Genomic DNA, 27,597 nt, shown 5'->3' with positions numbered 1-27,597 from the left:
TCCATCCTCTCTCTGTTCAGTACTGCTTTCTTCACTCTGCCACGAGGATTGATCCTGACAGCCCTCCCCTATAAATCTCCCTATACTGATTTCCCAGAGAAAAACATCACCCTCACTCTCAGGCTGGTTTGGATGTTTTATGCTCCCATAGATCCATAAAAGTCTGTGGATAACTAGCCAGTATTCACATTCTAAGTCATTAATAAGTATTTACTAAATAACTGTGTGTTGCCCTTTTCTGCTATTTCTAAGCTTCTTAAGTATATGAACCATTTTTTATCAAAACTCAAGATATATCTAAGTTAGCCAAAATATTAAGTAATAGTTAATAGCTAATATTCAGTGAGCACATGTATGCACCAGATACCTTGTTTTCACATGAGAAAACAGGCATGGTACAAGGTCACAGGTGCTAATATGAGTAGAAGTTATTTGAGCTTTGACTCATAACTGCCCATCATATGACCATCCCTCAATAAAGGGAAATCCAGAAGTTACTTTCTAGAATTAAATACACTCAAAGCACATTTTCTAACAGATAAAATTTGTTTCTTCTGATCCTGTTTCTGTCTTTAATAATTTGAATGTCCATGGGCATTATCTTATCTCTCTTGTTCTCAATTTTCTGTCCTATAAATTAAGTATTTGTAAAGTTCCTTACAGATCAAAAATTATTTTCTAGAATAGAATTACCTTTATGTATATATTACTTTTTATTTAATGCCCCTTTGTTTCTTTGATAAGTGATTAAATTTTGATCTCTAATAAACACTTAAGTAAGAGGAAATATCAATCCCCTGGGAACATCAGTTTAGGGCTTACAGTGACCTTTTACTTCTCATGAAAACTTTGCTGGTCCCAATACTCAGAGTTAAAAAGCAAATATACAACCACCACCACCTCAACAAATGCTTTAAAAATAACAGATTAATTGTGGGTTTGAGGAGATGCTATGATCTACTGGAAAGTGCTTTGGAATAGGAATCCGAAGATGTGGAAGCTATTAAATAGTAGTGTGTCTTCAGTATCCATAAAACCAAGTTGGTTGTATCAGTGTTCAGAAAAACAGAGCCATGGTCAGCATTACAGAAATAAGACATTTGTTAACACAGATTACACCTTACACAACTGTGAGATGAATTGGGGAAGTAAAGGTCTGGAAGGTGAAGGTGGAAAATCAAAAGAAGGTGGAAAATCAACCACCATGCTTGAAACCCAGCATGGTGGTAGACCAGTGGGAGCTTGCAGGGAAATCCAAGAAACCAAGCTTGTCCAGCCACCAGAGGAGGACCACAAAGTGGGGGACCTAAGGAAAGATGTTACTTCAGTGTAGCGATGTTACCAATCAAGCATCTGGTGGTGGGTCTGGAGCCATTGACAGCATGGGAAGGCAAGCTGGATGCAGAGTGGAAAAGCACAATCTGGGAACTGCCAGGCATCTTTGCCATGTCTACTGATGGTGTGAGTGGGGCCACTGCTTCACTTCCACCTTCCAGATCTCACACAAAGTCCTCTTTTGACCAACTCTAACTTGGAACCATATAAGGAAGGAAATTCTGGGGAACATAGTTCTCAGATTAACCAAGTTGACAGTAGCACAATCTAGCTATACCTTGGGTAAATCACCTATCACTTTTTTTAAAATTTTTTAATTTAATTTTATTGTTACGTTAATCACCATACATTACGTCATTAGTTTTTGATGTAGCGTTCCATGATTCCTTGTTTGTGTATAACACCCAGTGCTCCATTCAGTACGTGCCCTCCTTAATACCCATCACCAGACTAACCCATTCCCCCACACCCCTCCCCTTCTAGAACCCTCAGTTTGTTTCTCAGAGTCCATAGTCTCTCATGGTTTGTCTCCCCCTCTGATTTCCCCCCTTCATTTTTCCCTTCTTACCTATTACTTTTGTACCTCAGTTTTCTCATCTTTAAGTGGGAATAATGCCCTCTCTTCTATCATCCTCACCATTTAGTTATAAGGATCCAATCAGAAAGAGTATGTAAACGTACTTTATATTGGACAAATTTAAATACCATGCAACTATGAAAAATATTTATTTATTTATTTATTTATTTATTTATTTATTTATTTATTTATTATGTTATGTTAGTCACCATACAGTACGTCATTAGTTTTTGATGTAGTGTTCCATGATTCATTGTTTGCGTATAACACCCAGTACTCCATGCAATACGTGCCGGACTAACCCATCCCCCCTCCAAAACCCTGTTTGTTTCTCAGAGTCCATAGACTCTCATGGTTCATCTCACCCTCTGATATCCGCCCCCCTTCATTTTCCCTTCCTTCTCCTAATACCTTCCATGCTGTTCCTTATGTTCCACAAATAAGTGAAACCATATGATAATTCTTTCTCTGCTTGACTTATTTCACTTAGCATAGTCTCCTCTAGTCCCATCCATGTCGATGCAAAAGTTGGGTATTCATCTTTTCTGATGGCTGAGTAATATTCCATTGTATATATGGACCACATCTTCTTTATCCATTCAATTGAGATACCACCTTACACCAGTTAGAATGGCAAAAATTGACAAGGCAAGAAACAACAAATGTTGGAGAGGTTGTGGAGAAAGGGGAGCCCTCTTACACTATTGGTGGGAAGGCAAGTTGGTACAGACACTTTGGAAAACAGTGTGGAGGTTCCTCAAAAAGTTAAAAATAGAGCTACCCTGTGACCCAGAAATTGCACTACTGGGTATTAGCCCCAAAGATACAGATGTAGTGAAAAGAAGGGCCACATGCACCCCAATGTTCATAGCAGCAATGTCCACAATAGCCAAACTGGAAAGAGCCAAGATGCCCTTCAACAGACGAATGGATAGAAGACATACAAATGGCTAACAGACACATGAAAAAATGTTCATCATCATTAACCATCAGGGAAATTCAAATCAAAACCACATTGAGATATTCACGTATTTTTAATTCAGTTTTCATCACACCCAAGAAATTTTTTACTGGTTTCAATAAAACATTTTCATTATATTTTTATATTGAAATCTGTAACCCATTGTTTTACTGATGGGTATTTTTGTCTGTTTATTAATTTGGCTTCAGGACCCAGTCCAGGTTCACTCATTACATCTGTGTTCTCTTTAGTCACCTTTTACCTAGAATAGTCTACCACATACCTACCACAAATATTTTTAAACAATCCAGGTCAATTTTCCTCAAAAATGTCCCTTTCTCAATCTGTCTTATTATTCCTTCCTGATGAGATTCAAATAAAATGTTTTTGATAAGAATGCTGTAGAAATGGTATTGTACTTGCCATTTTATCACATCCAAAGGCACAAAGAGTCAGTTTGTCCCATTATTGATTGGGCTAAGTTTAATTCACTGTAAGGTGAATTTTGTTTTTGTTTTTGCAATGGACTATATATGCTTGCAAAGAAAATTCTTACAAAATATCATAATGTATAAAACCCATAAAGCTTATCTATTTTTGTTGAAGTGGTTTTGGGGACCTACTACACTATCTCTTTGGCCTTTTTCTTGCTAGCACCCCAGACATTTGTGGGCACAGTTTAAAAAAACGTATTGTATCATTATAGCTAAAAGAACAGAGTCACCAATTGGAGAATAGTTGTACTACTTTAAAGTGTAAAAATAAAAATAAAAATATATAAAAAATTTTTCTTAAAGAGGGCACGTATTGAATGGAGCACTGGGTATTATATGCAAACAATGAATCATGGAACACTACACCAAAAACTAATGATGTAATGTATGGTGATTAACATAACATAATAAGATAAAATGTTAAAAAAAATTCAGACTCATTAGAAAGGCATAGTTTATTGAATGAACATGTTTTGTTAGGTAGAGGATTTTGCAGGTTAATTTTTTTCTTTTTTTCCCTTTTCCATGTTTTTTTCTGTTCTTGATTATACTTTGTTCCCTAAAGTTAATTCCTTTATTTTTTACTGTATTAACTAGATTAGTAAATCCTTTATCACAGATAGTATAATAACAAGCTTAAAGGTAGTCCCTCTTTGAACCAACAAGAATTCTCTCTTAGTAAAGTATGGATGATAACATTTAACTATTTATAATGTACATCTTATCATTATAATCTTACTACAATATTGATGCACAGTTTGGGAATATTCTTCATATTTTATTATCTCCATATTATTTGTTGGAGATGAATGATAACTTCAGGGTAAAACTGACTAGCTGTGTTAAAGCCTTGTTCTGGAAGAAATTCCACATGAAGACATAAATGCAATGTTTGAATCAAAATTTTAAAAATTGAAAATAATTTAGCCGTTAAATACATTTTTACACAAAATTTACTTTTGGCCAACATCTTTATTGGGAAAGAGTTTGATGTAATGGGTAAAACCTTGTATTGGGAATCAAGAGCCATGAATTCTAGACTTGGATCTGTAGTTATTTTCTGAATGACCTTGGACAAGTTACTTCACTTTTCCAAGTCTCAGGTCCTCAGAAGTAAAATGAGAAAGTAAGGATGAACTCTTTCCAATTCCAAAACCTTTTTTATTTGTTTTCTTAATCATTAAAGTACTCCCATGTTATGTATGCATTTCAAGGACAAAGCAAATTAGTGTAGATTGAAAAGAATTCTCTCGGGTCTCCCACATAAATTTAAGCCCTGCATTTTTTGTAAGTATTGCAAAACTTGTTTTACTCTTTTTAGTGAAACGTTTTTCATTTCTCTGATCCTCTGGGCTACATGGTCCTGGCTAGAACCAGTAGCAGATGTGTTGAAATACTAAGAGGAAAGTTACTTTTTATAGCAGTTCTGGACTGATCAAAGTAGAAAAAATATATATATAGGGAATCACCTGGCAGTTTCTACCCTCTTGAATTCTTAGCCTAGATTGCAAACTCAAGGTTGTAAGTAGTTTTATTTGTATTGTCAAATAATTTCTCCAATGTGGGAGTTATATACTTTATTTAGACTATGATTTTTGTTGAGTCCTTTAGTTTTTTGGATTGTTGGTTGGATGAGATTCATCTCCCTGATCTATTCAACTCCAAGCTCTTCTGGTTTTTTTTTTCTTTACCTGAAAATGATATGTAAGAATTTCTGTATTGTACAATGCCAAGCAAATGAAATAAAATATTAATAAAATAGACAACATACCTTGTTCCCTAGGCCAACTGATCTTGGAAAAGGATGCTATTTTGTTGTCACTAATCACTAGTCTGTGGGCTACAAGAACTAGTTTCTCTGCCTACAGTTTTGATAACTGCCACTAGGTGACAGAACCTAAACCTTGATTTTATGGAACTCATCTTGGATGAATAACTGAGGGCTTAGTGAATATTACAAGATTTAGTTAATTATACTTTTTGAGTAGAAATTTCAAAATTGTCACAATGACAAATAAAATGTTTATTACTCTCTAATTTATACAATAGTTTTTCTCTCTAGATGATTTATTTCCTTTACAAGAGACTTTACCCATTTCAACCATAAACATCTTAAAACCATTTTAAATAATTATGCCAATTATCAATAAGTAACAACATTAAATGCATCAACTACAAGTCCCATGTTAGTAGTACCATCATAACATTCAACTTTACTATTAAATAAAATATTTAGCCACATATTTAAAATATTTACAAAGTACTTAGATATGCTTCTTGGGGCTAACATCACAAATGCTAGTGTTGATGCTGGTCTGCTTATTCTAGTGAAAGAATCAAAAGTACTTTTTTCTTATGTGGTTCAGTTAGGAGTTCAACTAAACATCTGTATAAAGAATGATTTTAGCTTTATTCATTGTTAGGCTGTCAATGAAAAACAACTTCCTTTCCCTTGCATACCCTTATAATCAATGGTAGAGAGAATTTTCTAAATATGAAGATCAGAAGTTATTATATAAAAATTTGGAGGTCACATTATTGTTATAAAATAATTATCTTTAATGAACTCTGCTTTAAAATAATAGATGCGATTAAAGATCCAATGAATAATTTGTACCTATTTATAACCTGATTCTTAAAGTACACCTTGTGTTCTTAGCAGAAGAATTACATTTGAATAGTGTATGCTTCTTTGACATTTCCTAATCTAAAGATATGCTGATTATAAGAAACGTTAAGTCAGTATTTCCTTGGCTTGTTAAAAAACAGTAATTTTAGGGGCACCTGGATGGCTCAGTCAGAAGCATCCGACTCTTGGTTTTGGCTCAGGTCATGATCTCAGGGTCCTGGAATCAAGCCCCACATCAGGATCCATGCTCAGCACAGAGTCTGCTTGGGATTGTCTCTCTCCCTTTCCCTCTGGCCCTCCCACTGCTCTCTCTGTCTCTCAAATAAATAAAATCTTTTGAAAAAATAAAAATACAATAATTTTAAACATGCAGTTGTCTAATATCCATAATTATTTTATTTCTTAACTAGATATAATTTTGCTTTAACCTGCATAGCTTCACTAAAACTACTCTCTTAAAAGTTGTTATAATTATTTTGAAATCAGGGTCTGCATTCATTTGTTTGTCCAGCCAGCTGGCCATCAAACATTTATCATGTTGCTAATATTTTCCTGATACTATTCAGTTGTTTCCAAACTTCAGTGTGCATATAGTCAACTAGGGTGTTTGTTTAAAGTGCAGATTTCTAGGTTCCATATCCAGAGATTCTGATCTTAGGATAGGACCTAGATCTCAGTTCTACCAACTACACCCAGGTGACGTTGATGCAGAACTAACACTTTCATGACTCTAAAAGGAGACACAATGCTTTCTGGTTTTGTGGTGCGAATAGTTTAGAAGACAGAAGAAAACATGATACAGTTGACTTAAAAGTTGCAGCTTTGGTATGTTTTAGCATTTTTTTTTAAATCAAAGAATTGTGGACCTTTTAAAAAAAATGGCACTATGGATCCTCTCCCCAGAATTACTGAAAAAAAACAAATTTTGCTTATATTTCTGTGTGATTCAGCTCCACACTCAAAGTCCTTGGATAAGAACACTTGGAATTAGGCTCTGGTTGGACAGTAAAGAAAAGTGGTCTGTTTAGCTGGGGTTGAGGATGGATGGGATACATTGGAGGAGATTGAAGGGGACCAGGAAAGGCTTCATAGAGGAAATCCTTGAGGATTGTGAAATATGACTAGGTGCTCATGAGGCAAGTATAGAGGATGATGGCAGAAGGAAAAAGGTCTTGAGATTTCAACCAGAGGAGCAATGTGGATAAAGACCCAGAAGTGGTACAAGGAAGTGCCTTATTAGACAATAGCAAGTAAATTGTATGTGGGAGTTCACTGTGCTACAGAAAACGGAGGGCCATGGTCCTTGATAAGGAACTTGGATGCTATCTTATACTAATTTTGAAGAGAAATAAGCACACTGATGATTTTGGTCGAGAAGAATCTGCTTATGCACACTAGAGCCTTATTTGTAGAACTTATAGCAACACATTATCCAAGTACAACAAGAGAAAGTATTTTCTTTTTGCAAAACAACCTCAGACAATGCCTTTCAATAGTTTTCAACATTCTACTCACCCTTTCCCCTCTCTCTGTCTTCCCCTAGGGGATGCTGGAAAGAAAGTTTCTTGCTGCTCTTTAAACAAATTAAAATGAGAACAAACCTACCTCCCTTGAACTTGCTTATACTAAAAAAATCACCAATTTCAATCACAAGTTTAACAAGGTCTTGACTTAATTTTTGGTAAAAAAGCAAACCCATAAATTCTCTGAGATGGCCGTAGGACTGGTCTTTTAGGCACCAGAATGGTGTCCAGTCAGTGAGCCACTCACTTGGAGCTGACTCTGTCAGCCACACGTGACACCAAGGGAATTAAAATATGTTTAAGGGACTGTTTGTATTTTTTACAGAGGTCTTGGTGCCATGTAATTCATTTTGGCACTCATTTTTTTAATGTATTCTTAGAAAAGGGGGGGAACACTGGAAGGCTTTATTTTATTTAGAACTAAAACTAGGGAATTAGTACAGTGTGTATTTCTAAACTTCGGGAAGTATGGTTTCATTGTCACAGATCTCATGAAAATTATTTTTACATGTACAGACTAGAGTGTACTCTCTCAGTGCTATGCAAAGGCACAGAAATAACAGTATGTGAACTCTGTTTTCTTTAGAGGAAGAATTTCTCATGAGTTTTGAACACAGGCAATCTTCATGTCATTGAGAAACACTGAAAACTGTATTTTACTTCAGTTTGAAGCAGGGATAGCTGGTAGCAGTGTTTCCATTGTCAAGAGCTTGAGACCTGGGTGGTTGATAAACTCAGTTTTACAAAGTCCTACATTATATTAATATTTCTAAATCAAGGGAGAGACATTAAAATGTATACTGTCAAAACAAACAGATGGTAAATTATCATGCAATCTATGCACATATAATGAAAATCAATATATAAAACAATGAGAATCAGAAAATAAATAAAACTGGATTTTCTCAAGTTTCTCATTATTTGAGCTGGTTTTCTGTAACTGGAAATTTATCTTTCTTAATCAACACAGATTCCCATGACCATCACTATCTCAAGTATTTTTCACACTTGCACATCATCCACTAAACATGTTCAAAAATGAATAACATATCTACCTCAGGGCATCTGAGGCTTAAAAAGCAAATAAGATAATGCACTCCTTCTTAGCATAATGGCTAGTTTAATATACAGAAATTCTGCTGATCCCTCAATGATCCAATTCCATTTGAGAACAAATGACACCAATTCAGGAAGATTGAACGTGATGAAGAAACTTTTGGGGAGGAAGGATGAGAATTACAGGATGAGTTGCCTTGGGTGATCTTTTCAAGGATTTTTCCCGGTATCAATTATGGATAAAGAAAGGGAAAAAAAGATCACATGCTGGATTCAGCCAATAAAGTACCCTGATATATGGCAAGAGAAACAGGATTCTCAAAAGATTGGAATGTTAATTTATAAGAATAAACATTTGAAATAAAAGATCATTATTCAGGCATCTGGGTTCAAAATAAGGTAGACCTTTCTGATTTCAAATCAGAAAATTAATGTCCATGGGACTTGAATTGTAAAACATAATTATAGAGTTAAAATGGTTATAAGCCATCTCTTGAGATGAGTAAAACTTAAATTCTAAACAATTTTCACTCTTAGTTCATAATTGACTCAATAAATATTTATTGAAAGTCTGTTATGTATATAATATATGGAGTTTACAAAGATGACTGAGATATGAATACTTATTAGGAGCTGACAATATGCTAATGAAATAAAAGCACATATATAAATAATAATAATAATACATATATAAATAATAATAGGAAAACTGAGATGTGCCACAAGAGAAGCAATTTATCTGTTCAATGGCAAGTTAGAGGAGAAATGAGAGGAGGCTTCCTGTGTAACATTTGGACTTGCTTTGAAAGATGGTTCATTTTGGGCTTGTGAAGATAGGGAGAAAGGGACCAAATCAATAAAGCTCTATTCATTTAAAGAACAAGATACACTTGGACAATCCTGAACTAGAGAGAACAAAATGTTTGCATCAAAGATGTTACTCTGAAAAAAACAATAGAAAATATTATTTAGCTAAAGACAATTTTACTATATTAGCAAAGTCCAATATAGGACTCAAGTTTCCCCTAACATAAATTTATATTCTTTCCTTTATCTCAAGGCTTCCAGTCTTAGTAGTTTCCACCAGAACTCTGCATACTTAACAAACAGGACATTTTAAACATAAAGAATTTCAGCTTCAAATACTAATACAATAAAAGAACTAAAATCTGTCTTAAATGCCCAGTATCAAAATAAGTTCATTGCCTGCCTTTTCACTTGCCATTCCCAGAACATTCAAATGACTGATGGAAACCTTTTTCTTTCTTATCTGTTTTTTTTTATGTTAGGTAACCTCAAAACTTAATTGTGCTATGGATTTCACAACGTTTTTATTGAAAATATTCTCTTCGTCCCTCTCCAAAAGTCCATGTCCTCCACAGCCTCCAAAGCTAACCTTTTCCACTAAATTTTTTGAGCAGTTTAGCATCTCCTGAATTTTTCTTTTACCCTCTTTCCAACAATACTAATTATTTGTATACTTCCCAATGATGCCTTTATAGCACCAAACAAATGCTTAGTTTTGCTAAAACTTAATATGTGGTTTGACAAAAGAAAATTGTCTTTGTTTTCAGCAGAAGATGCCACCTGTATCATTTAAACTCAGTTCTAAAAGACATGTTCTGCTAGCCCTCTTTGCTGATGGTGCCCAGCTCTTTTGGTAAAGAAGGGAGGGTGGTTAGAACAGAGTCAACCCTGAGCAGCAGCAACCAAGAGACAGCTGTGTGGGGAAACTCTGTCAGATTGAGTCATTGCTACCAGGCTTTGAAAGAAAACCATGGGGGTCATTTTGTATTTTCTTCAAGTGATTGTGAGAAAGACAAACTAGTTCCATATGGTGGCAGGGAGAGAGCTCAGAGCCAGAATGGAAATCTGCTGCAAGAGATCTCCTCAGCTTGTCAGTCTGAAAGACCTTAAAGTTCAGATATCTGAGAGTCTTTCTACTGTTTAAAAGAGCCAAGGCCAAACTTCAATTTGTCATACATACAACTCCCACTGTCTTGGGTAATGAAAGAGACTCTTGCTTCCCTGAATACAGTAAAGATGTAAAAATGGTGGGAAGTATGGCAGTCTCTTAAGGAGACAAAATTAATGAAAAACCAGACTCATGACCCTGGACTGCCTATTTTAGAGAAGCTACAGAATCACTTGTGATGATCCATAGGTATATTTTGAAGCTGTTATTTCATAATAGAACTCACAGTTGCTCTACATTTATTAAGAAATAATGATTTAGCCTTTCTGGTTATATGAATTTCTTTAAATGAAAGAAAAGGCATAACTGTATTTTCACTGAGGATGACTAGGGAATCATGACCAATTTCAACATGCACTTATCTGTTTCATTTTTCCTAAAGATGCTAATTGAAAAAATCATAATGGCTGACATTCTTTACAGCCAGTGACCAAATCATGTAAGAAATGTGGGGTTTTTATCCTCATTAATTAGGAAAAATGGGTTGAAAAGGATGAATACCATGATTTTACTTTGTCGCTGCCTTTTTGATCACATCTTCTTTGGAGTTTTTGTCTTATTTGGGGGTTTTTTCTTTTTTTCTTTTTTTAAATCTTCCATATTTCTGTCCCTAAGCCAAATGCTTTACTCTGGAATAATGTATTTGGTTGTTTGTTTGTTTGTTTGTTTTTTATCTCCTAACACATCATCCTTCATGCAAGCCACATCTGTACTGGCTGAACAAAAGAAATAGATGTCCAGGATTCCCATGGTGTTATTTTATGGGCGTATTCTCCCTAATGACTCACACTTTAAATTTTCTTTCACCATATTCAGATGCAAGGCCAACTTTCACCCTTCTGTATATCGACTTTTCTTTTGTAAAGTGAAGTTCCATTAGCAGAATGGAGAAAGCCATAGATAATTAATTAAAATAAAAACATTAGAAATTAGCCAGAACCACTGTTAAATTTAAAAGAACCACCTAAATATTCCATTTGAGCCTCAATTCAAATAAATCTTATCTAATTAGAAAAAATACTTGGCATTAGTGAATGGCCAGCTCTTAGTTTGCCTTTATCAAATAACCAGCTAAAATTGTTGGCTTTGGGTCAATAATTGCTCCTCTGTACTAGCTAAATAGCTGCTAAGAAAGAATGAGCCCCTTAACTGTTCAGATGACCTATCCTTGACTACACAGTTGCTCCCAAATCCTTGTGGGATTCCACAGAAGCATAGTTGTCCTCATTTATAAATTTCTTAAAATAGTGGTGAGAAAAATTATTTCTTATGCACCATCTCTATTTCCCAGTGTAAGAAAATGAGTGTCCATGGATGCCTCTTCCCTAGAAGAGCATAATCAGCTCCCCTGTGACACACTAAGGATATAGACTCAGGGGAAATGAATACTACTGTATGTAAATTACAAGTTCTACTCAGTCTTGTATAGTGAAAATCCTCTAAATATTGGTCTTTTCTACTTTTCTCTTTTTCATTGAGATATAATTAACATATAACATTATATTAGTTTCAGGTTTACAACACAGTGGTTTAATATATGTACATATTGCACAATGGGCCTTCTAGGAATGGGGACAGCACATGCAGATATACAGAGAAATGAGAGTGTGTTGCTTTGAGGGAACAAGTAATTGATAAGCCTGGAGTATTATATACATGGACAGGAAATAAGCAATGAGAGGTGTGGGGGGGTTGGGTGGTGTGGGAAAAGTAGAGGAGTGCAAGATCTTCAAAGTCCTTGTAAACCACAATAAGGAATTTGGACTTTATCTCTCATGTGTTGGAAGAACAGCTGAGGGATTTTAACCAGAGTAGAGGAATAATGAGATACAGGTTTCTGAATGAGCCACTTGGAGCATGGATTTTAGGGCAAGGGGGAAGGAGCAAGACTCAAGGCAGTGAGACTAGTTGTTAGGCTTCTGTAATAATCCAGAGAAGAGCTGCCAGAACTAGAAGACTTACCTTCTAATGTTGATTAAAAGGATCTGGAAAAATGTCTCTTTTTACTTACAGACTCTAACATAGAGCAATAATAAAGTCTGTAGAGGTAAAGGTCAGGAAAAGACATTGTTGATGTGTATGCTCCACTTCTTTCTACATGCTTCCATACATACTTGGGAGATATATGAAGGCACCCTTAAACTTGTAACAATTTTGGGGATAGTCATACAATAGCTTCCAATTGATGTTGGAGAAGAATAAGAAATGGCATGAAAAAAATGGTCATACAATTATGTATGGAAAGCATGGTATAAAGAAATCTGTAGAGTATGATTTTATTTTCATTTGTATTTATACATGAAGACAAACTGTTTTGAAAGATGCAAAACTAATATAAGTGATTACTCTTAAAGAGATAGATGAGATAGGTCTGTGGGCAACTTTATGTGCATTGTTCAAAATTTTTGTAACAATATGATCAGATATTACATTTATATATATATTACATTATATATATATGTATATATATATACTTAAAATAGATAATATTTTCAATTTGGAGGGGGAAAAACAAGGACAAGACCAAATGCATATAACCATGACATCAAGAATAGTTATATTCAGAGATGAGATTTGGGTTGCTTTTTATTTTCTTCTTTTTGCTTTTCTCTACTGCCTAAATTTATAATTGGGCATTCCAAAAAGAAACCATTATAAACTATAAGTCTTAAAATATAACCCTCTTGTGAAAGGATAACAGTATGAAATATATCCAGCACATAGCAGTCACTTCCATAATATCAACTGAACATTTGTGCTGAATTACCTGAAAATGAAGGTGTAGAAAACATTGTGTTCTGGAATCTCTGTTCCCATCAGTGAGCTTAAAGCTACTTATAGGGATAATGGTATTGACTTACCTTTTGAAAAAAAGAAGGAAAGTCATCACAAATCATAGAGAAGCCAAGAATCAGAGATGGAATTAGCATGGCTCATCCAAGAGTACCTGTGGGGTAAACTCAGTCGATGTCGGTGGAGCAGATTTCAAGCCTGCAGAGTCACAGCTATTTAATTTTTGAATCATTCATCTTCTTCCCCCAACTGATTCTGTGTTCACCAAACAAGCAACTTTCCAATTATAACTTGGCTTTCTGTGTGAAACTCTCTCTAAGAAGACCATGAACCTGGACCCCACAATGTCCCAGTTTTGACTGTAAATGGAGAACTTACAAAAAGCCTCCCTTAGCTTTGTGATTGTGTGTCTGTCTCTGAAAGGCTGAGAAAGTGATCAAATCTGGAAGGTTGTAAATTCACCCAGGTAACTTGTCCCAAGCTCCCATTGGTGACCTCTCATCTTTCTTTCCCCTGATGAAACCCACCCACCCGTAGGCTGCCTGCAACCTGAAATGTAAATCCACGCTTCAAAAATTCGACAATTCTCTATCACCATTGACTTTTAGCCTGCTTCTCAGAGTTTTAAAATACAAGCTTGTGTATGATAATTTAGCTTTAGAAGCTGCCTTCAACTTACTGTTAGCCACAGGTTCTATTAATCATTGAAAACAATAAAACCTGAGTAGGGCTTAATCGTATATTTTGTTCTGACTAAAAAAATCTCTGCAGAATATCTGTAAAATGTATTGACACAAGCATACAATAGTACTGTTATTTGCTAAAACTAATATCAACTTCACAAAATAATAGGGGGACCTTTACATATACTTAGGTACAAACACAAGTCAAATATATACGTGAAAAAATAAAAATCCAAATATTAATTGACCTATATTATTTCTATTTTATAATAATGTAAAATTTGTTCAGAGCTGGCCCAGGTCCTAGTAGTGTCTCCCTCACACAAAGATATTAACTATTTTGTGGGTGGATAAGATTCATAAATAAGACTCAGGTACAGAAGTGGTAATATACATGGATATGAAAGGAATATTGCTAGATGATTTTGATCAATGAGAACAGATGAACCATATTAGGTAGAATTAGAAAGAAAGGTAGAGTCTCAACCAGAGAAGACCTTGAATATCAAAGTGACACTTCTGACAACCTTAGTTTGGTTATTCTAAATAACTTGGACCTTGGACCCCCAAGGAACCACTGAAGGACCTGAGCAAGTTTGCATTTGTTCAAAGTACCCAGATGGATATGGAAACAAAGTATAGGATCAGTAGGAAATGACCAGACATCAGTGAACTACATTAGGCATCGATTGTGATTTGTCCACTAGTTTTTAAATTCTAGACCAGAATTCTTCAATCTGCAAAGAGTAATATGAGATACTAATTGAGAATATAAATTCCTACGCCTAGTGAAAAGGCCTTTTCCACAAATAACCAGATCATTATCTATATGTGCAACTGTTGGAGAGCCCCTGATCTAGGTTAATGTAAATTTTATATAAGAAATGTTTCTAGAGAGTAAAGTAGGTTAGGTTCTTTGAAGAATGCCATATTTGAGGTAAAACAGTTGGCATTTTGAACTCAATTTTAGGGATACTACTAGACTGTAAGCTCCTTATGGGCATGGCCCTTCGTCTGATATAGCTTAAGTACTTAGAACAATTTCTGTTATATAGTATGTGCTCAACAAATATTTGTTCAGAGAATGTATAATGATTAAGAACTTGGATTTTAAAGTCAAACACAGCCAAATTCCAGCTTATTTATCTTCTCTAAATCTTAGCATAAAAAATTAGTATATTGATGCCTAGATCACAAATTTAATATAAAATTAAATTAAATAATAACTGGAAAGCATTTAGCAGAGTGTTTGGCACGGAGCAAGTCCTCAATCAATGAGAATTATTATTAGTATTGCTATTAAGAATAATGTTTATCACATCATTACTGTTCAATATGAACATAATTATAAGCTGTAATGACACTCTACAAGGCATTTTTTCTTTGGAGATTAATACCTGTGGTAATAAAATAAACCCATTTTCCTTTTGTAGATCATGCACTATCAGAGAACCATATGAGTTTGAATATGCATTGTGAAATAAACACCGAGCATACAAGCCATAGATAATTTTACTGTGATTTAATGTCTTTTCTTTTCTCTCTTTTTCTTTCTTTCTTTTTCTTTCTTTCTTTCTTCCTCCTTCCTTCCTTCTTCATACCTTCCCTCCTTCCTTCTTTCTTCCTTCCTTCTTTTTTCTTTCTTTCTTTCTTTCGTTCGTTCGTTCTTTCTTTCTTTCTTTCTTTCTTTCTTTCTTTCTTTCTTTCTTTCTTTCTTTCTAGCTTGGGTCTTATACTAGTTTGTTAGAAGGGCTGAGTACAAAGAAGGGAGAAAATGATGAAAAAGGCAAACATTCAACAAACTGGTCTTCTGGGTTCTGTTATTCTGTTAAATGGCTTATCTTTTCATTTTTTTTTAAACTTCAGGTTGTATTTAAAGGGTCACACTGGGACAGCAGGAAAACAGAGCAGCCTGATCTTACATGGTGCTGATTTCAGCACTAAAGATGCAGATAATGACAACTGTATGTGCAAATGTGCCCTCATGCTAACAGGAGGTAAGTCCTATGGGGCCATTCTCTAAGTTATGTTTCATTGGTTTGAGGCTTGAAGTTTCTTATCTGTGAGAAAGGATTGTGATCTTCTGGTCAGGAAACTTAAGAGCAAGTCCCTAGAGATCATTTTGTTCTGCCCACTAATCTACCATGTGTTCTTGTGCAAGATGTTGCTAGCATATTTATAAGTTTGCCTCCCCCCACAGTGTCTATAAAAGGTGCCCACTAGGCTTAATTCTGAATACATTCTTTACCTTCTTGAAGTGCCAGTTATTCTGTCTTCTAAATAATCATAATGATACCTATTGTGGAATGAACAACTATTTGGGAATTCAGCCTCAGGGTGGAGGGGGCATCCTCCATACAAAGTGTTTTGCAACTGTGTAGTAGAGTTCATTGGTCATTCTGTTGAAATGGAATAAGAAGAATAGAGGTATAGTTAGATACAGTTAGATCCAAAGACCAGCTACACTAGGGCTTTGCATTATATGGTATTGACTTCTGTAAGACATTTGAGCTAATATAAGAAATTCCATTAAATAATATTGTATCACTGAGTAAGAAAGTTAATCCTTTTTGAACTTTTTAGTATATTTCCAGCTTTCTGATTGTGTCAAAGAGAAATTCTGTTTGGTGCTAGCATATCTGTAACACTTCTTCAGCACTTACTCAATAATCACTCAATAACCTTCATAGTGAAGAAGGAGCAAAACTCTTTGGCCTCAGGCTCAGGGCCTTGGTTAGACAATGGAACCTACCTAGAATTAAATAAAGTGATCTTATTTTAATTTTATTGGGTTTTATATCTACCTTTTATTATAGCAAGTGGTACTGGTTTCTTCTTTAAAGGAATTATATAATCTTTGCATTTTTAAAGTATTCACAATATTTGATATATAACACATTACTGATTTAAAGAAAAATATGAATTAAATATTAATAAAGTTATAAATGGATAATAGGAAAAATCTGTGAAGTTGATACACGACTAACTGGGGTTTGAGAAACACTAAGCTAAAACCCAGTGGCAAGCAGTGTAGCTCAAGTACGTTATAGGCTCTGGCAAGGAAGGAGTTGGCACCAAACAAAATTGTAAAGGTAACTTTCTTTCCAGTGTTTCTGCTCTCACAGTTTCAGAGTCTTTTCCCTCTCTTAATGGAATAGCAATCACTCCCTGCCCCTGTTCTGATTCTCCTTCTGTATTAATCTACAACAGAACATGTTTTCATGGCAGTAAGGAAAAAAATCTCGAAATTGAGTATTTTCCTTCCCAAAATATGATATTACTACCATTATTATTATGTATTTTTATATGTTATTGCATAGGTTGTACTATCTTACTCGAGCTCCAAACCAGTTCTGTGAGATAAGCAGGGAGAGAAACTCTAATCTCCACTTTGTACATAAGGAAAATAAAAGCAAATTAATGCTCACCATTTTGTATTTAACATCTAGCCCAGTAGATGCAGCACATAGGAACTCAATTAAAAATATGGTGCATGAATGAATGAGTAACCATCTTGTAACCCTTGAAATCACTTTCAAATTTTGAAGCCAATGAAATGTATCATTAGGTTGACATTTTCTCGTCAGTTAACAGAGCATGGAAGAATATGGAGAGGTGATTTTGAAGAAATCTTTCCACCTTCATCCCTATCCCCATGTCCTCCATTTTTACCACCACCACATCACTTCCCATTGACCACCATACTTACATCAATATCTTTTCAACATGAGACCAGCCCTAGCATTATCAAAGCCAATCTGTTATGATTCTTCTTCTATCATATCCTTCTCCCTATACTTAAAAATGGTATTTTGACATCACATACAACCTCATCAAGTAGGTAAAAGTCCTCTATATGTAACTTTATGACCCCCTCTCCACAACACAGTTGTTACAAATTTAGAATGTTTTCCAAAAATGGTACCCATAGGTTAGGTTTTAAACTTTTTTCCTGAAAGAAAATTCTTCTTCTCATTACCTCCCTGATCCCCAAAATGGGATTGTCAGCAAATTTATACAGAGACAAAAGGATTTTGATCGTTTAGTTTCTTGCTCATTTTAATATTGAAATATGCTTCAATTTCTCCACATCTATTTTTACAGATAATTTTTCTTACCAAATAAATGCAATGCATGAAAGACCAACAGTAAAATATTTCAAATGTTGCCTTAGAAGAGCATTCCAATATGTTCATATTTCTGTCATAATAAAATATAGAACAAAGCAAAGCAACAACCTCTTGGTTGTTGATGAGAAAACTTCATTGTTCAGATTTATGATTTTATTTCTGCTTCAGATGATTGAACTTTGTCATGTTCTTTCATCCATAATCATTTTTGGACCTGCTTCTTATTCACCAATAAATACATATGTTGGGGAGAGAAAATTTCCACTTATTGCTTGGGCTGGAATACTCTAAGTCAATGTGTTTTTGTAATAAACGCCATTACCCTATCAAATATCCTTTTGAAAGAATCCAGGCCTTGCAAATCTGTTCACTCTGCAAAGCTAAAATGTGGAATTTAGATAGCTGAGAACTGGAGAACATAAGGATGAATGTCAGTGACAGTCCAGGTAACTTGAGTATTGCCTGGAACTTATATCCTACTTAGCTACTCCCCACCACCAATACTTATTCTGTCATATTTTCCCTTAGAACCATTTTCTTCATCTAATGATTTTTCCTTTCTTTTTTTTTAATTTGCATTTGAACTTACTGCCTATTTAAAGTAGTTTCTTTTAAGCAATAAGATTTCATACTCTTTGAAACTAATAATTCACAGTTTTCTGTCATCATCAATTAAAGCTTTGTTTTATCTTGTTTATTTATATATATTTTTTCCTTTGTTTCTTCTCAAAGAAGCTAAGGGTAAAGTAAGATTGAGTGCCTGCTAACTGTCCTAAATAGTTTTGCCCAAGTACCTGGGGGAATTTTGGTTGGAGAATGTGGTATTGTTGCCACCCTTATCTGTCAAAGACTGAACAACAGGAGATGAGCTTAATTGAAAGCAGAAGGTATTTCAGCTAGGCATAAGGTCAAAATATTATTTTGATCTTTCTTTCTTCTTACCTAATGTCCTAATTCCTTAACTTCCTTCTATCAATGTAACATATTTTTAATAAGTAACTGTTAAGCATCAACTATTCTTAGAGAAATGAGCAAGATAGAATAGAACTTGCATCTATTGAGGGAGACCATCAACAAAAGAGTAAAAAATAAATAACATAATTTCATATCATAGCCAGTTTTGGAGACAAAATATGACATGTGATGGGGTTATTGGAGGATGGGGAAGTGACTTTAGGAGTCTCCAGGGATCAAATGCTGCTAGGGAGGATTGTGCATTTCTAGTTGTGGACATCTTCAAGAAGAGGATATAAAGCTATTTTATCTAAAAGAGTTTACTTACGCATGTTCCTGAAGTTGTAGGTCTAGATAAGAATGTCACATTTTCTTCTGGTTCTGTGATTCTGTTTTCTGTGTACTTATTGTGGCTAAAGTAGGGGAAAACAAGTAATATTATTTTTCATTTCATGAGGTGTAATTCATAGTACATTGTAGAGTGGAAAGAAGGTGTAGGGGCTGAGAAAGCACATTTGCATCTATAGAAATAGGTACAACGTTTTATATATATATTGCCTTTCCCAGAAGTATATGTACTTATTCCTACCTTACCAGAAAGCCAGCAGTTTTTCCATCCAATTTAAATATTGAATAATTTTCATGTTTTGTTATATATTTCTTCTGAGACCAAAGCATATATTTCAAGGTCAAAATTGCCACATACATCTTCTATACAACTGCCCTTTAATTAATCATTGAATAGAGGTAATTTGTCAGCACAGATTTATAAGCCAGAAATGTCTTTGCTCTGTGATGCCACTGACCTTAGGAAAATTTGTAAGTTTTCTCCTTAGGTTTCCCCCTATATGAAGGATATTATGAAAAATCTGTATACTTCAGTAGTGGGAGGGACAAAATTAAGAGATGATTATAGGAAGTATTTTTAATCCTGTAGGACAGTTCCTATTATGCCCTCCTGAGCCCAAAGAAAGGAATCAGTTTCTTTTAAACATAAAAGTTTTATCTAGTATTTAACATTAAGAAAATGAAAACGCAATCTCATCCAATGCATGCTTTTGTTAATATGGGTTTATTGTCTATTAAAACAAACATGCAAAAAACTTCTGACTCCATAATACTGACAATGAACAACTTTTAGATTCTCACATTCAAAGTGAATGTTACATTCAAAGAAAACATGGTCTTTGGTACTAAATTAGCATTCTTCAAATAAGTATTTCTAAAAGTCTGTTAGAAACTACAATTACTAAAGGTTGCTGGCAAAACAAAACAAAACATGGTATTATTTTACATTCCTTTCCTTACCTTACTTTTCTTTCAACACAATTTCCACATTTAGTGTATAATATAAAAGCTATGTAAAAATGTGACCTAACCTTCTGCAGAAAGAATCTGTTGTGGTAGAAACTTCGATCTCTTTTCCCACGCATAAACTATGTCAGCCGACAGACAAGACTTTGCTAAAGCTAACAAAGGATATTTCTCAGTTCAGCCCTAAAAGACAGGATAAAGCCATACACATAAATTTCTTAGTACACCCTACAACTTACCAGATGCTAACAGCAGAGAGTTGATAAATGCTTGCAGAAGAGGGTTGATACAGCCTTCTATAGAATCTTGAAGAAGACAAAGAAAATGAAAGAACTTAGCAGCTTCTCCAACTAGTGAATGATGCTGAGTGACAGAATCTTTGGGAAAATATGATCATCTTAGAGTTTTTAATAATCCAAGAAGGACATACTAAACATTGTCCGATAACTCACATTCCCCAGGTTTTAAGGCAAAAATGTTGAGAGAAAAGATCCATATGGGTAATTTAAGGTTGACCACAGAAATATACATTGCATTACTTTATTTCAAAGCAATTACTTTTAGTACATAATCCATAAGCCTATTCCTCAAAAATGTATGTTGCAAGGACTTTGTGCTCTCTACTACTGTATCCTCAGTGCCCAAGCATGGTGCCTGGCACATAGCATGTGCTCAATAAATACTGGTTGCATGACTGACTGTTTTATCACAGACCCTGAAAGGGCATTGCAAAATCACAAAAGATACCAGTGAGAAGACCATTGAAGTAAATCAATGTGAGTATGAATGTGACTGTTGTATGAATATATATACTTGCAAGCACACACATGACACAATATGATGAATATGAGGATTGGGACTAAATTTTAAGAATAACTAAACCCCAGAAGACTAAACTCCAGAATTGGAAAAATTTGAGCGTTAGGTTCCTGACTTCCAAACAAATATGAACATGCTAAGTACAAAGGTTAGGATTATATTCCTATTTTCTGAAGAACATTTTCACTTATTGGAAAAAGAGCAAAGAGTATCAGAAAATGTCTTTCAAAAGGTAAATTTGGAAAAAAAGAGTGAACCAGAACTGATAGGCCTGTAGTACAAGGCTGCCTCCAAAGGTTAATAATTGACAATGGCTGAGAAATAATCACTTAATTGTGTGGTATTTTACTCTAATATTACGGCAAATATTTATTGCAGTCGTATGCACGGGCATTTTTGCATTATCCTAAATGATTTATATTTAATAACTTACATGACACTTCTAAAGACCCTTTGAATTCAGCACCACAATAATACTGTTGGCAAGAATTGAGATACAGAAAAGTTAGATAATTTGCCAAAGTTCCCAGAATTAGCATCAGGTAAGATTTGAACACAACCTCCAGAGAAGCCATCACTTTATCCACTTTATCTACTGCCTCTGATAAAAGGAACAGCATTCAAAGACACCAGTGAGCTCTGTTTTACTGTTTGCAGCACACATTCGCAAGGATTTCCTCACTTAAATGTTCAAAGTGAAATGCAGTGCAAGGGAGGGAAGAGACAGTAAGAGAATACCTAAAGGTTTTCAGTGAATTCAAGATTCCTGGCCAGGATCAACAACTTTTTCATCTTTGGAACAAAGAGAAGAGAAAGGAAAAAAAAAAAGCCAAGTCCTTGGCCTGAAGGGGATATAGTATGAGATGACAGAGGGAGTGCAGACCTCTAAGAAAGGTCTTTCGCCTCCCTTGCAGCTGCTCCTTGAGGCTAGCTATGGATTTGGCCAACTTTGTACATGTGAACTCAGGAGGTAATTTTTCATAATGATCCCACTGATAACAGTGGCACCAATCAGTTTTGTTCAGCCTCATTCTTAGCAAGAAAAGAAGCAAATTTTCTGTGCAAGTTGTTTTGCACATTGCTGATTAGAATACATGCCTTAGAAAATTAAAGAAATCCATAAAAACAGATATATCTTTTCGTTTTGCTGTACTTTTTACCTTAGAAAGGAAGTGTTGAAGGACATTTTGTTTAGGATTAGAAGAATTTGAGAGTTAGGTTTCCTGATTTTCAAATGAATTTGAACTTCCTGAGTACAAAGTTTAGAATCAAATTCCTACTTTCTGGGCAAAGTTTTATTTATTGGTGGTAAAATGTGAGTTTTCTGCTTCAAAGATAAAAGACTGGAATGACTTTTAAAGGCCTGGGTAGCCCGGGATAGTTAGTACAAAACTAAATTTTAATGAGTTAAGTGTAAATGAATTAGAAACATGCATCTCAGATTTCTTATTAAAATATACATGAGGTTACAGGTTATGAAGAAAAATGCTTGGCAACATACATCTTAGCAGTTGCCAATCTTAAAACATTTGAGACATTTTATCAGTTGTCCCAACAACAGATGGAAGCTGCTGGTTTCTTCCATCCTTTGCTTGCATCGCTGAGTTCTTTTATGGTTAAAATGCCTTTCCTAGATTAACTTCTTTAGCATGTGGCTCGTTTGTTATTCGTAGGCACACACAGAACAAAGTACAGAGTTTAATATTTCCTCAAGATTGTAGAGGATGTATAATATCTTCAGCTATTTGGTATCTTATCAGAGAGAAGCTGCAACCCCAGGCATACTCTCTGTGTGTTCAAGAAGAACACCTCCATTGCTTGCAAACTTATGTATGTACTGATTACCCGTGAGCACATAGGATTATCTATGAATGCCAAGGAGTCCATATGAGTAACCAGGACCCTGCTATAGTTTTGCTTGCTTTCTATAAATATATTTTAAAACCTTGTCTTTTCAGGATTTATGTTTAAAAGAGCTGGCCATGCTTTTTTTTTTTCAAAGAAAAGTAGAAAGTGGAAATTTCTTTGTTGTTTTACTGCATGTGTCAGAGGAAACGGAATACCTGCTTGCATACAAATAACTGTTTATGCTACCTTGAAGTTTGGAGTATTTTATAAAGAACACTACGACAAAAATTGTCATGAGAAATAATCGCCCTTTCATTTTGTGTTGTGCCGTCTTAATTCATAGTCTTTGTTATCATCAGGTGTTCTGTGATTGTCCATAGTGTGCGTGTAAGATAGTCAAACACGTTAAGGTCTTTGATTTCCACATGATGTCAGAACAAATCATTGAAGACAGTTGTTCCAGTCATATTAGGTACTTAAGTGCCATTGTCTTTACAATGAAAACATTGTATGACTGTACTTATTTGGGTCCAAATTATTGTTGTATTTCTCTAATTAAACCCTGCCAAGCAAATAAGGAGAAATATTCACACTGACGATCTGGTTTTCATTATTAAATCATTATGGTGCCCCCCCCCAAAATCGAATCCTTGTTGTTCCCACCCTAAATCTTCCATCCCATTTCCTAATAACTTACACTAAGCACTTATTTCAGATTTTACTGGTCTGAATAGTCAGTGTGTCGTTTTATTTGATCTATACAACCAGGCTGTGAAAATGGCTGATCAGACAATATAAACCACATCATAAGAATGAGGAATCAAATGACTGTGTGACCTTGGAAAATCTCCTTACTCCCTGAGCATCAGTGTCTTTATTACAGTACCTGCCACATCAACTAAGATTGTTTGGGGGAAGAAGTGAGAGGATGCATATAAATATTGTAACACAATTCCTGATGCATATTAACTATTTTATAAGTATCAAATATTATAATAATAATTATTGCTGCTTAGGATGTCTTCATTATTAATTGGTGCAGTCAGCATCAAAGTCTAGGTTTTCTAATTCCTTGTCTGGTGCACTGCAGGCTCTCCATTGCCCACAAGAAAATTTCTAAACATAAAAAAAAAAAAAACCTCTGTGTTCTCCCTCCTGTTTATTTTGCTAGCCCTATGTTCTCCAGCCCCTTACCCAGTGGCAGTCCAGCCAAAGCAGGCTGCTTGCAGACACTTTCTCCTACTCTTTCAGAGTACAAACTGTGTTCAGAATTTCTTTCTGTTCAATGAACTCACATCAGTCTTCAGGACACAGCTCAGGTGGTAAATAAGTAAACCTTGCAGACCCACTGACAGGACTTTCTGCCTATTTCCATAGATTTTGTTCATCTCTGTTTCACAGCCATCATCTCATTTTGAAACAGTTTATTGTCTCCCTCTCCTACACAAAACTGTACACTCCTTGAAGCCAGGAATTCTGTTTTATTCAACTACAACCTCTGTATCTCGGTTAATATTTGTTGAAATGACTCTTAATTGATTTTTTCCCCTTGTTATGCTGCCACAGATGCTCAGGATGGCTTTGGCAGACCATAGTTATGGAATGAGGGCTCTAAATAATATTTAATTAATATTCACCCTGATAGATCTTGTTCCCCTTGGTTCCTATTCCTAGAGAATGTCTTGCTTATTCATCTGATGATGGACAAGTAGACCGGATAAACTCTAAAGTTTTCTGTGAACATTGTTCAACTTTGCACCAAGACTGCCTACTCTTTACCTTCATTTCCTGAGAGTTTCCCCCTTGTTCACGATGTACCAGCTACCCTGATGTTCTTTTAGTTTCTAAGCATGTGAAGCTCTCTTTCTTCCTCATGGTATGGGCAGGTGCTAGACTCTGCTTAAAAGCGTCTTTCCCCATCTTCACACTGCTGCCTCCCTCTCATCCTTCAGCACTCAATGAATATCAGTTTCTTCTGTGAATGTGAAAAGTCAGGTAGGTCCCCTGTTATCCTCCTTCATAGCTCCTTGATTCTTTTCTTTTTTTTAATCATGATTTGTAAGTATTTTACTTATTTGCTTACTTTATGTCTGTCTCTCACATTCGAGTAAGTTCCATCAAGGGAGGGCCCAGGTCTGTCTTATTGAGTATTATGTAACAACAGTCACAATAATTACATATTGAATGGATAAAGAAAGAAAGAATGAACACAATAAGCATGAATGTTATATATTGGGGTGTCTATCAAATAGAACTTTTTAGTAAACTGAACTACTTCAGACCATTGAGACTTTACACAGAGAAATAGTCAAAAGAAGTCTATCTGTCAATAAGCCTGTAGTCACTCCCCAGTCATTTGTTAGGCAAACTCTGTTAGGTGCAGCACTAAGTACAGGAGATGGGCCTGGAGATAGACCATGCCATACCATTGTTCTTAGGATTATGAACAAAAGACTATGTAATTTAATCTTCAGACTTTCTCAGCTTGAGGCTCCTATTTCTCTTGTTAACTCTGACCCAGCTGTATGGTCTTCTTTCTCCAAAATGCCTTTCCCCATACCACAAACATTACTCCACTTTACTCATTAGAAAACATACACAAGATCAATTTATCGGATTCTCTCACATGCCCCTACTGTTTCTTGTCTCTTCGCTAACCTCATCGAAAATTTCCCCATGAATGTATCCTTCAGCCTGTGCCCTTTATTGCCAGGCTGCTTTTGGCAGCAGACCTCTGCCTTCCCACAGTCTTCCAGAACTTTGTGACTTTCTCTAAACCAAACAAAAACACACACTTTTATCTTGAACGCCTAATGTAACTTGGAGGATCATTCTACAATTTGTAGTAGTTCCTAATGATAAAGTAGCTGCACTTCCTTCAGAGACCATGGTGGATATTTGAAAGACTATGAAAGGCTCATTAGGGTGAATAAATTCCCTAATATCAGAATGCTTTTTGTAATATAAATAACATTTTTACTAGTTATACTTATCAAAAAGAATTTAAAGGAATTAATCTTAAGAAAAAAATGTGGAGGGACGCCTGGTTGGTTCAGTTGGTTAAGCGTCTGCCTTCAGCTCAGGTCATGATCCCAGGGTCCTGGGATGGAGCCCTGCATCGGGCTCAGCAGGGAGTCTGCTTCTCCCTCTCCTTCTGCCCCTCCCCTGGCTTGTTGGCTTGTGCTCTGTGTCTCTATCTCTCTCTCTCACTCACTCTCTCCCAAATAAATAAATAAAATCTTTTTAAAAATATAGAATTTATGGTTCATCTTTCCTTGCCAAACAAGAACCTTTCTGAGGGCATGTTTTGACTGCATTAACATCTATGTTGTTTGCATACAGTTGGTAAAACGGCATTGAAGACAGTCTCCCAATTCATCAAGACGTACCTTACTGTACATACCTTACTGTTCTCCAATATAAGTTGGTAATTAATACAGCTTGCTGCGCTCCTCGTATGACTTTATAAACATAACCTTACTGTTTTCACCTTCCAAAACTGAAAAGTGAGAACTAGCTTTTCTCCGTTTTTTTTCTAGTTTCTGCAAAATGATGCTCATGTTACAGTTAAACATCAGTTGTATAGCTTTCTCTTTCTTTAGCTATTAGTCCCTTAGGTATAACTCTGTAATCAAAGAGAGGTCAACTGTATCCAAATAAAAATATGCCAGAATGTCTCTGGCATAAATCTCTCCCTAAAGATTTCAGTAGTGTTACTTCAGGAGACAGAGAAAAAGTAGTACGTTTTATCTAAAAATCTAAGAAACTTAATTCATTAAAAAATAAAATACTAAGTTATCCTTACAGAGAGCTATGCAGGCGTAAGGTCTCCATGTTACTCATCAAGTTGTTTTTCTTTTTACTAGGCTTTGAAAGAACTTGAACAGTCACAGGAAAAAATACTGCCCTGAAGGAACCTATATGGCTACTATTGATGAACACTTCCCCTATTGCTATAAAATGTGGGGAGAGCACAGTAATTCAAGTTCAATTTGTGCATCACAGTCATTGCCCAGTATCCAGTTAATTTCAGAAGCAATTGTGGACCAGTTCTTGGCAAAATTATGAAGTAGATGGAAAACATTTCTTTCACTCTATTTAGATGTCAGTTTTCTAAGCTTCTGAACTTCTTCACTAATAATTGTTCTATTCCTACAACGGGCTTAAGGTGGAATGCCCAAGGGTATCTGCATTTTACTTGCCCTACATATAAATCTAGGTTTGAATTCGATCTTATCTTGAATCCCAGAAGCTTTCCATCATTACAGTGGGAAATGAGTCCCAATGGAGTGACGCTGAAACTTGATTTCCATGGCAGCATTCCTCTCTGTTCATACATTGCCTAAATCGGATGTCATTTAAGAGATTTCCACCACCAAGAAGCTTTTTATTGAATGCCTCCTATTTGCAAATGATCGTACAAAGTGTAAAGTCCACCGTGGTTAGTGCCATTAATTTCCACATGTTCAATTTACTTTTAACTGTTTCTTCTTCTTTTCTCTTTCA

General features: G+C 35.3%; 1 protein-coding gene across 5 annotated transcripts in view; it reads left to right on the top strand.

Annotated features, from left to right (window-relative positions):
- Positions 1-27,597, top strand: part of ANGPT1 (angiopoietin 1) — a 245,927-nt gene that overhangs the window by 215,763 nt on the left and 2,567 nt on the right. For 4 of the 5 annotated variants that reach the window (XM_027577787.2, XM_027577761.2, XM_027577770.2 and 1 more), the window contains one exon: positions 15,893-16,023. In XM_027577787.2, the coding sequence (XP_027433588.1) occupies positions 15,893-16,023 (131 nt within the window). Of the gene's footprint in view, positions 1-15,892; positions 16,024-26,957; positions 27,593-27,597 lie in introns of those variants that run through there. The other variant, XM_027577779.1, reaches the window with a different exon arrangement.

This window comes from Zalophus californianus, chromosome 4 (genome assembly GCF_009762305.2).
Source record: "Zalophus californianus isolate mZalCal1 chromosome 4, mZalCal1.pri.v2, whole genome shotgun sequence".
Lineage (NCBI taxonomy): Eukaryota > Metazoa > Chordata > Mammalia > Carnivora > Otariidae > Zalophus > Zalophus californianus.
This window is presented reverse-complemented; position numbering and strand designations above follow the sequence as displayed.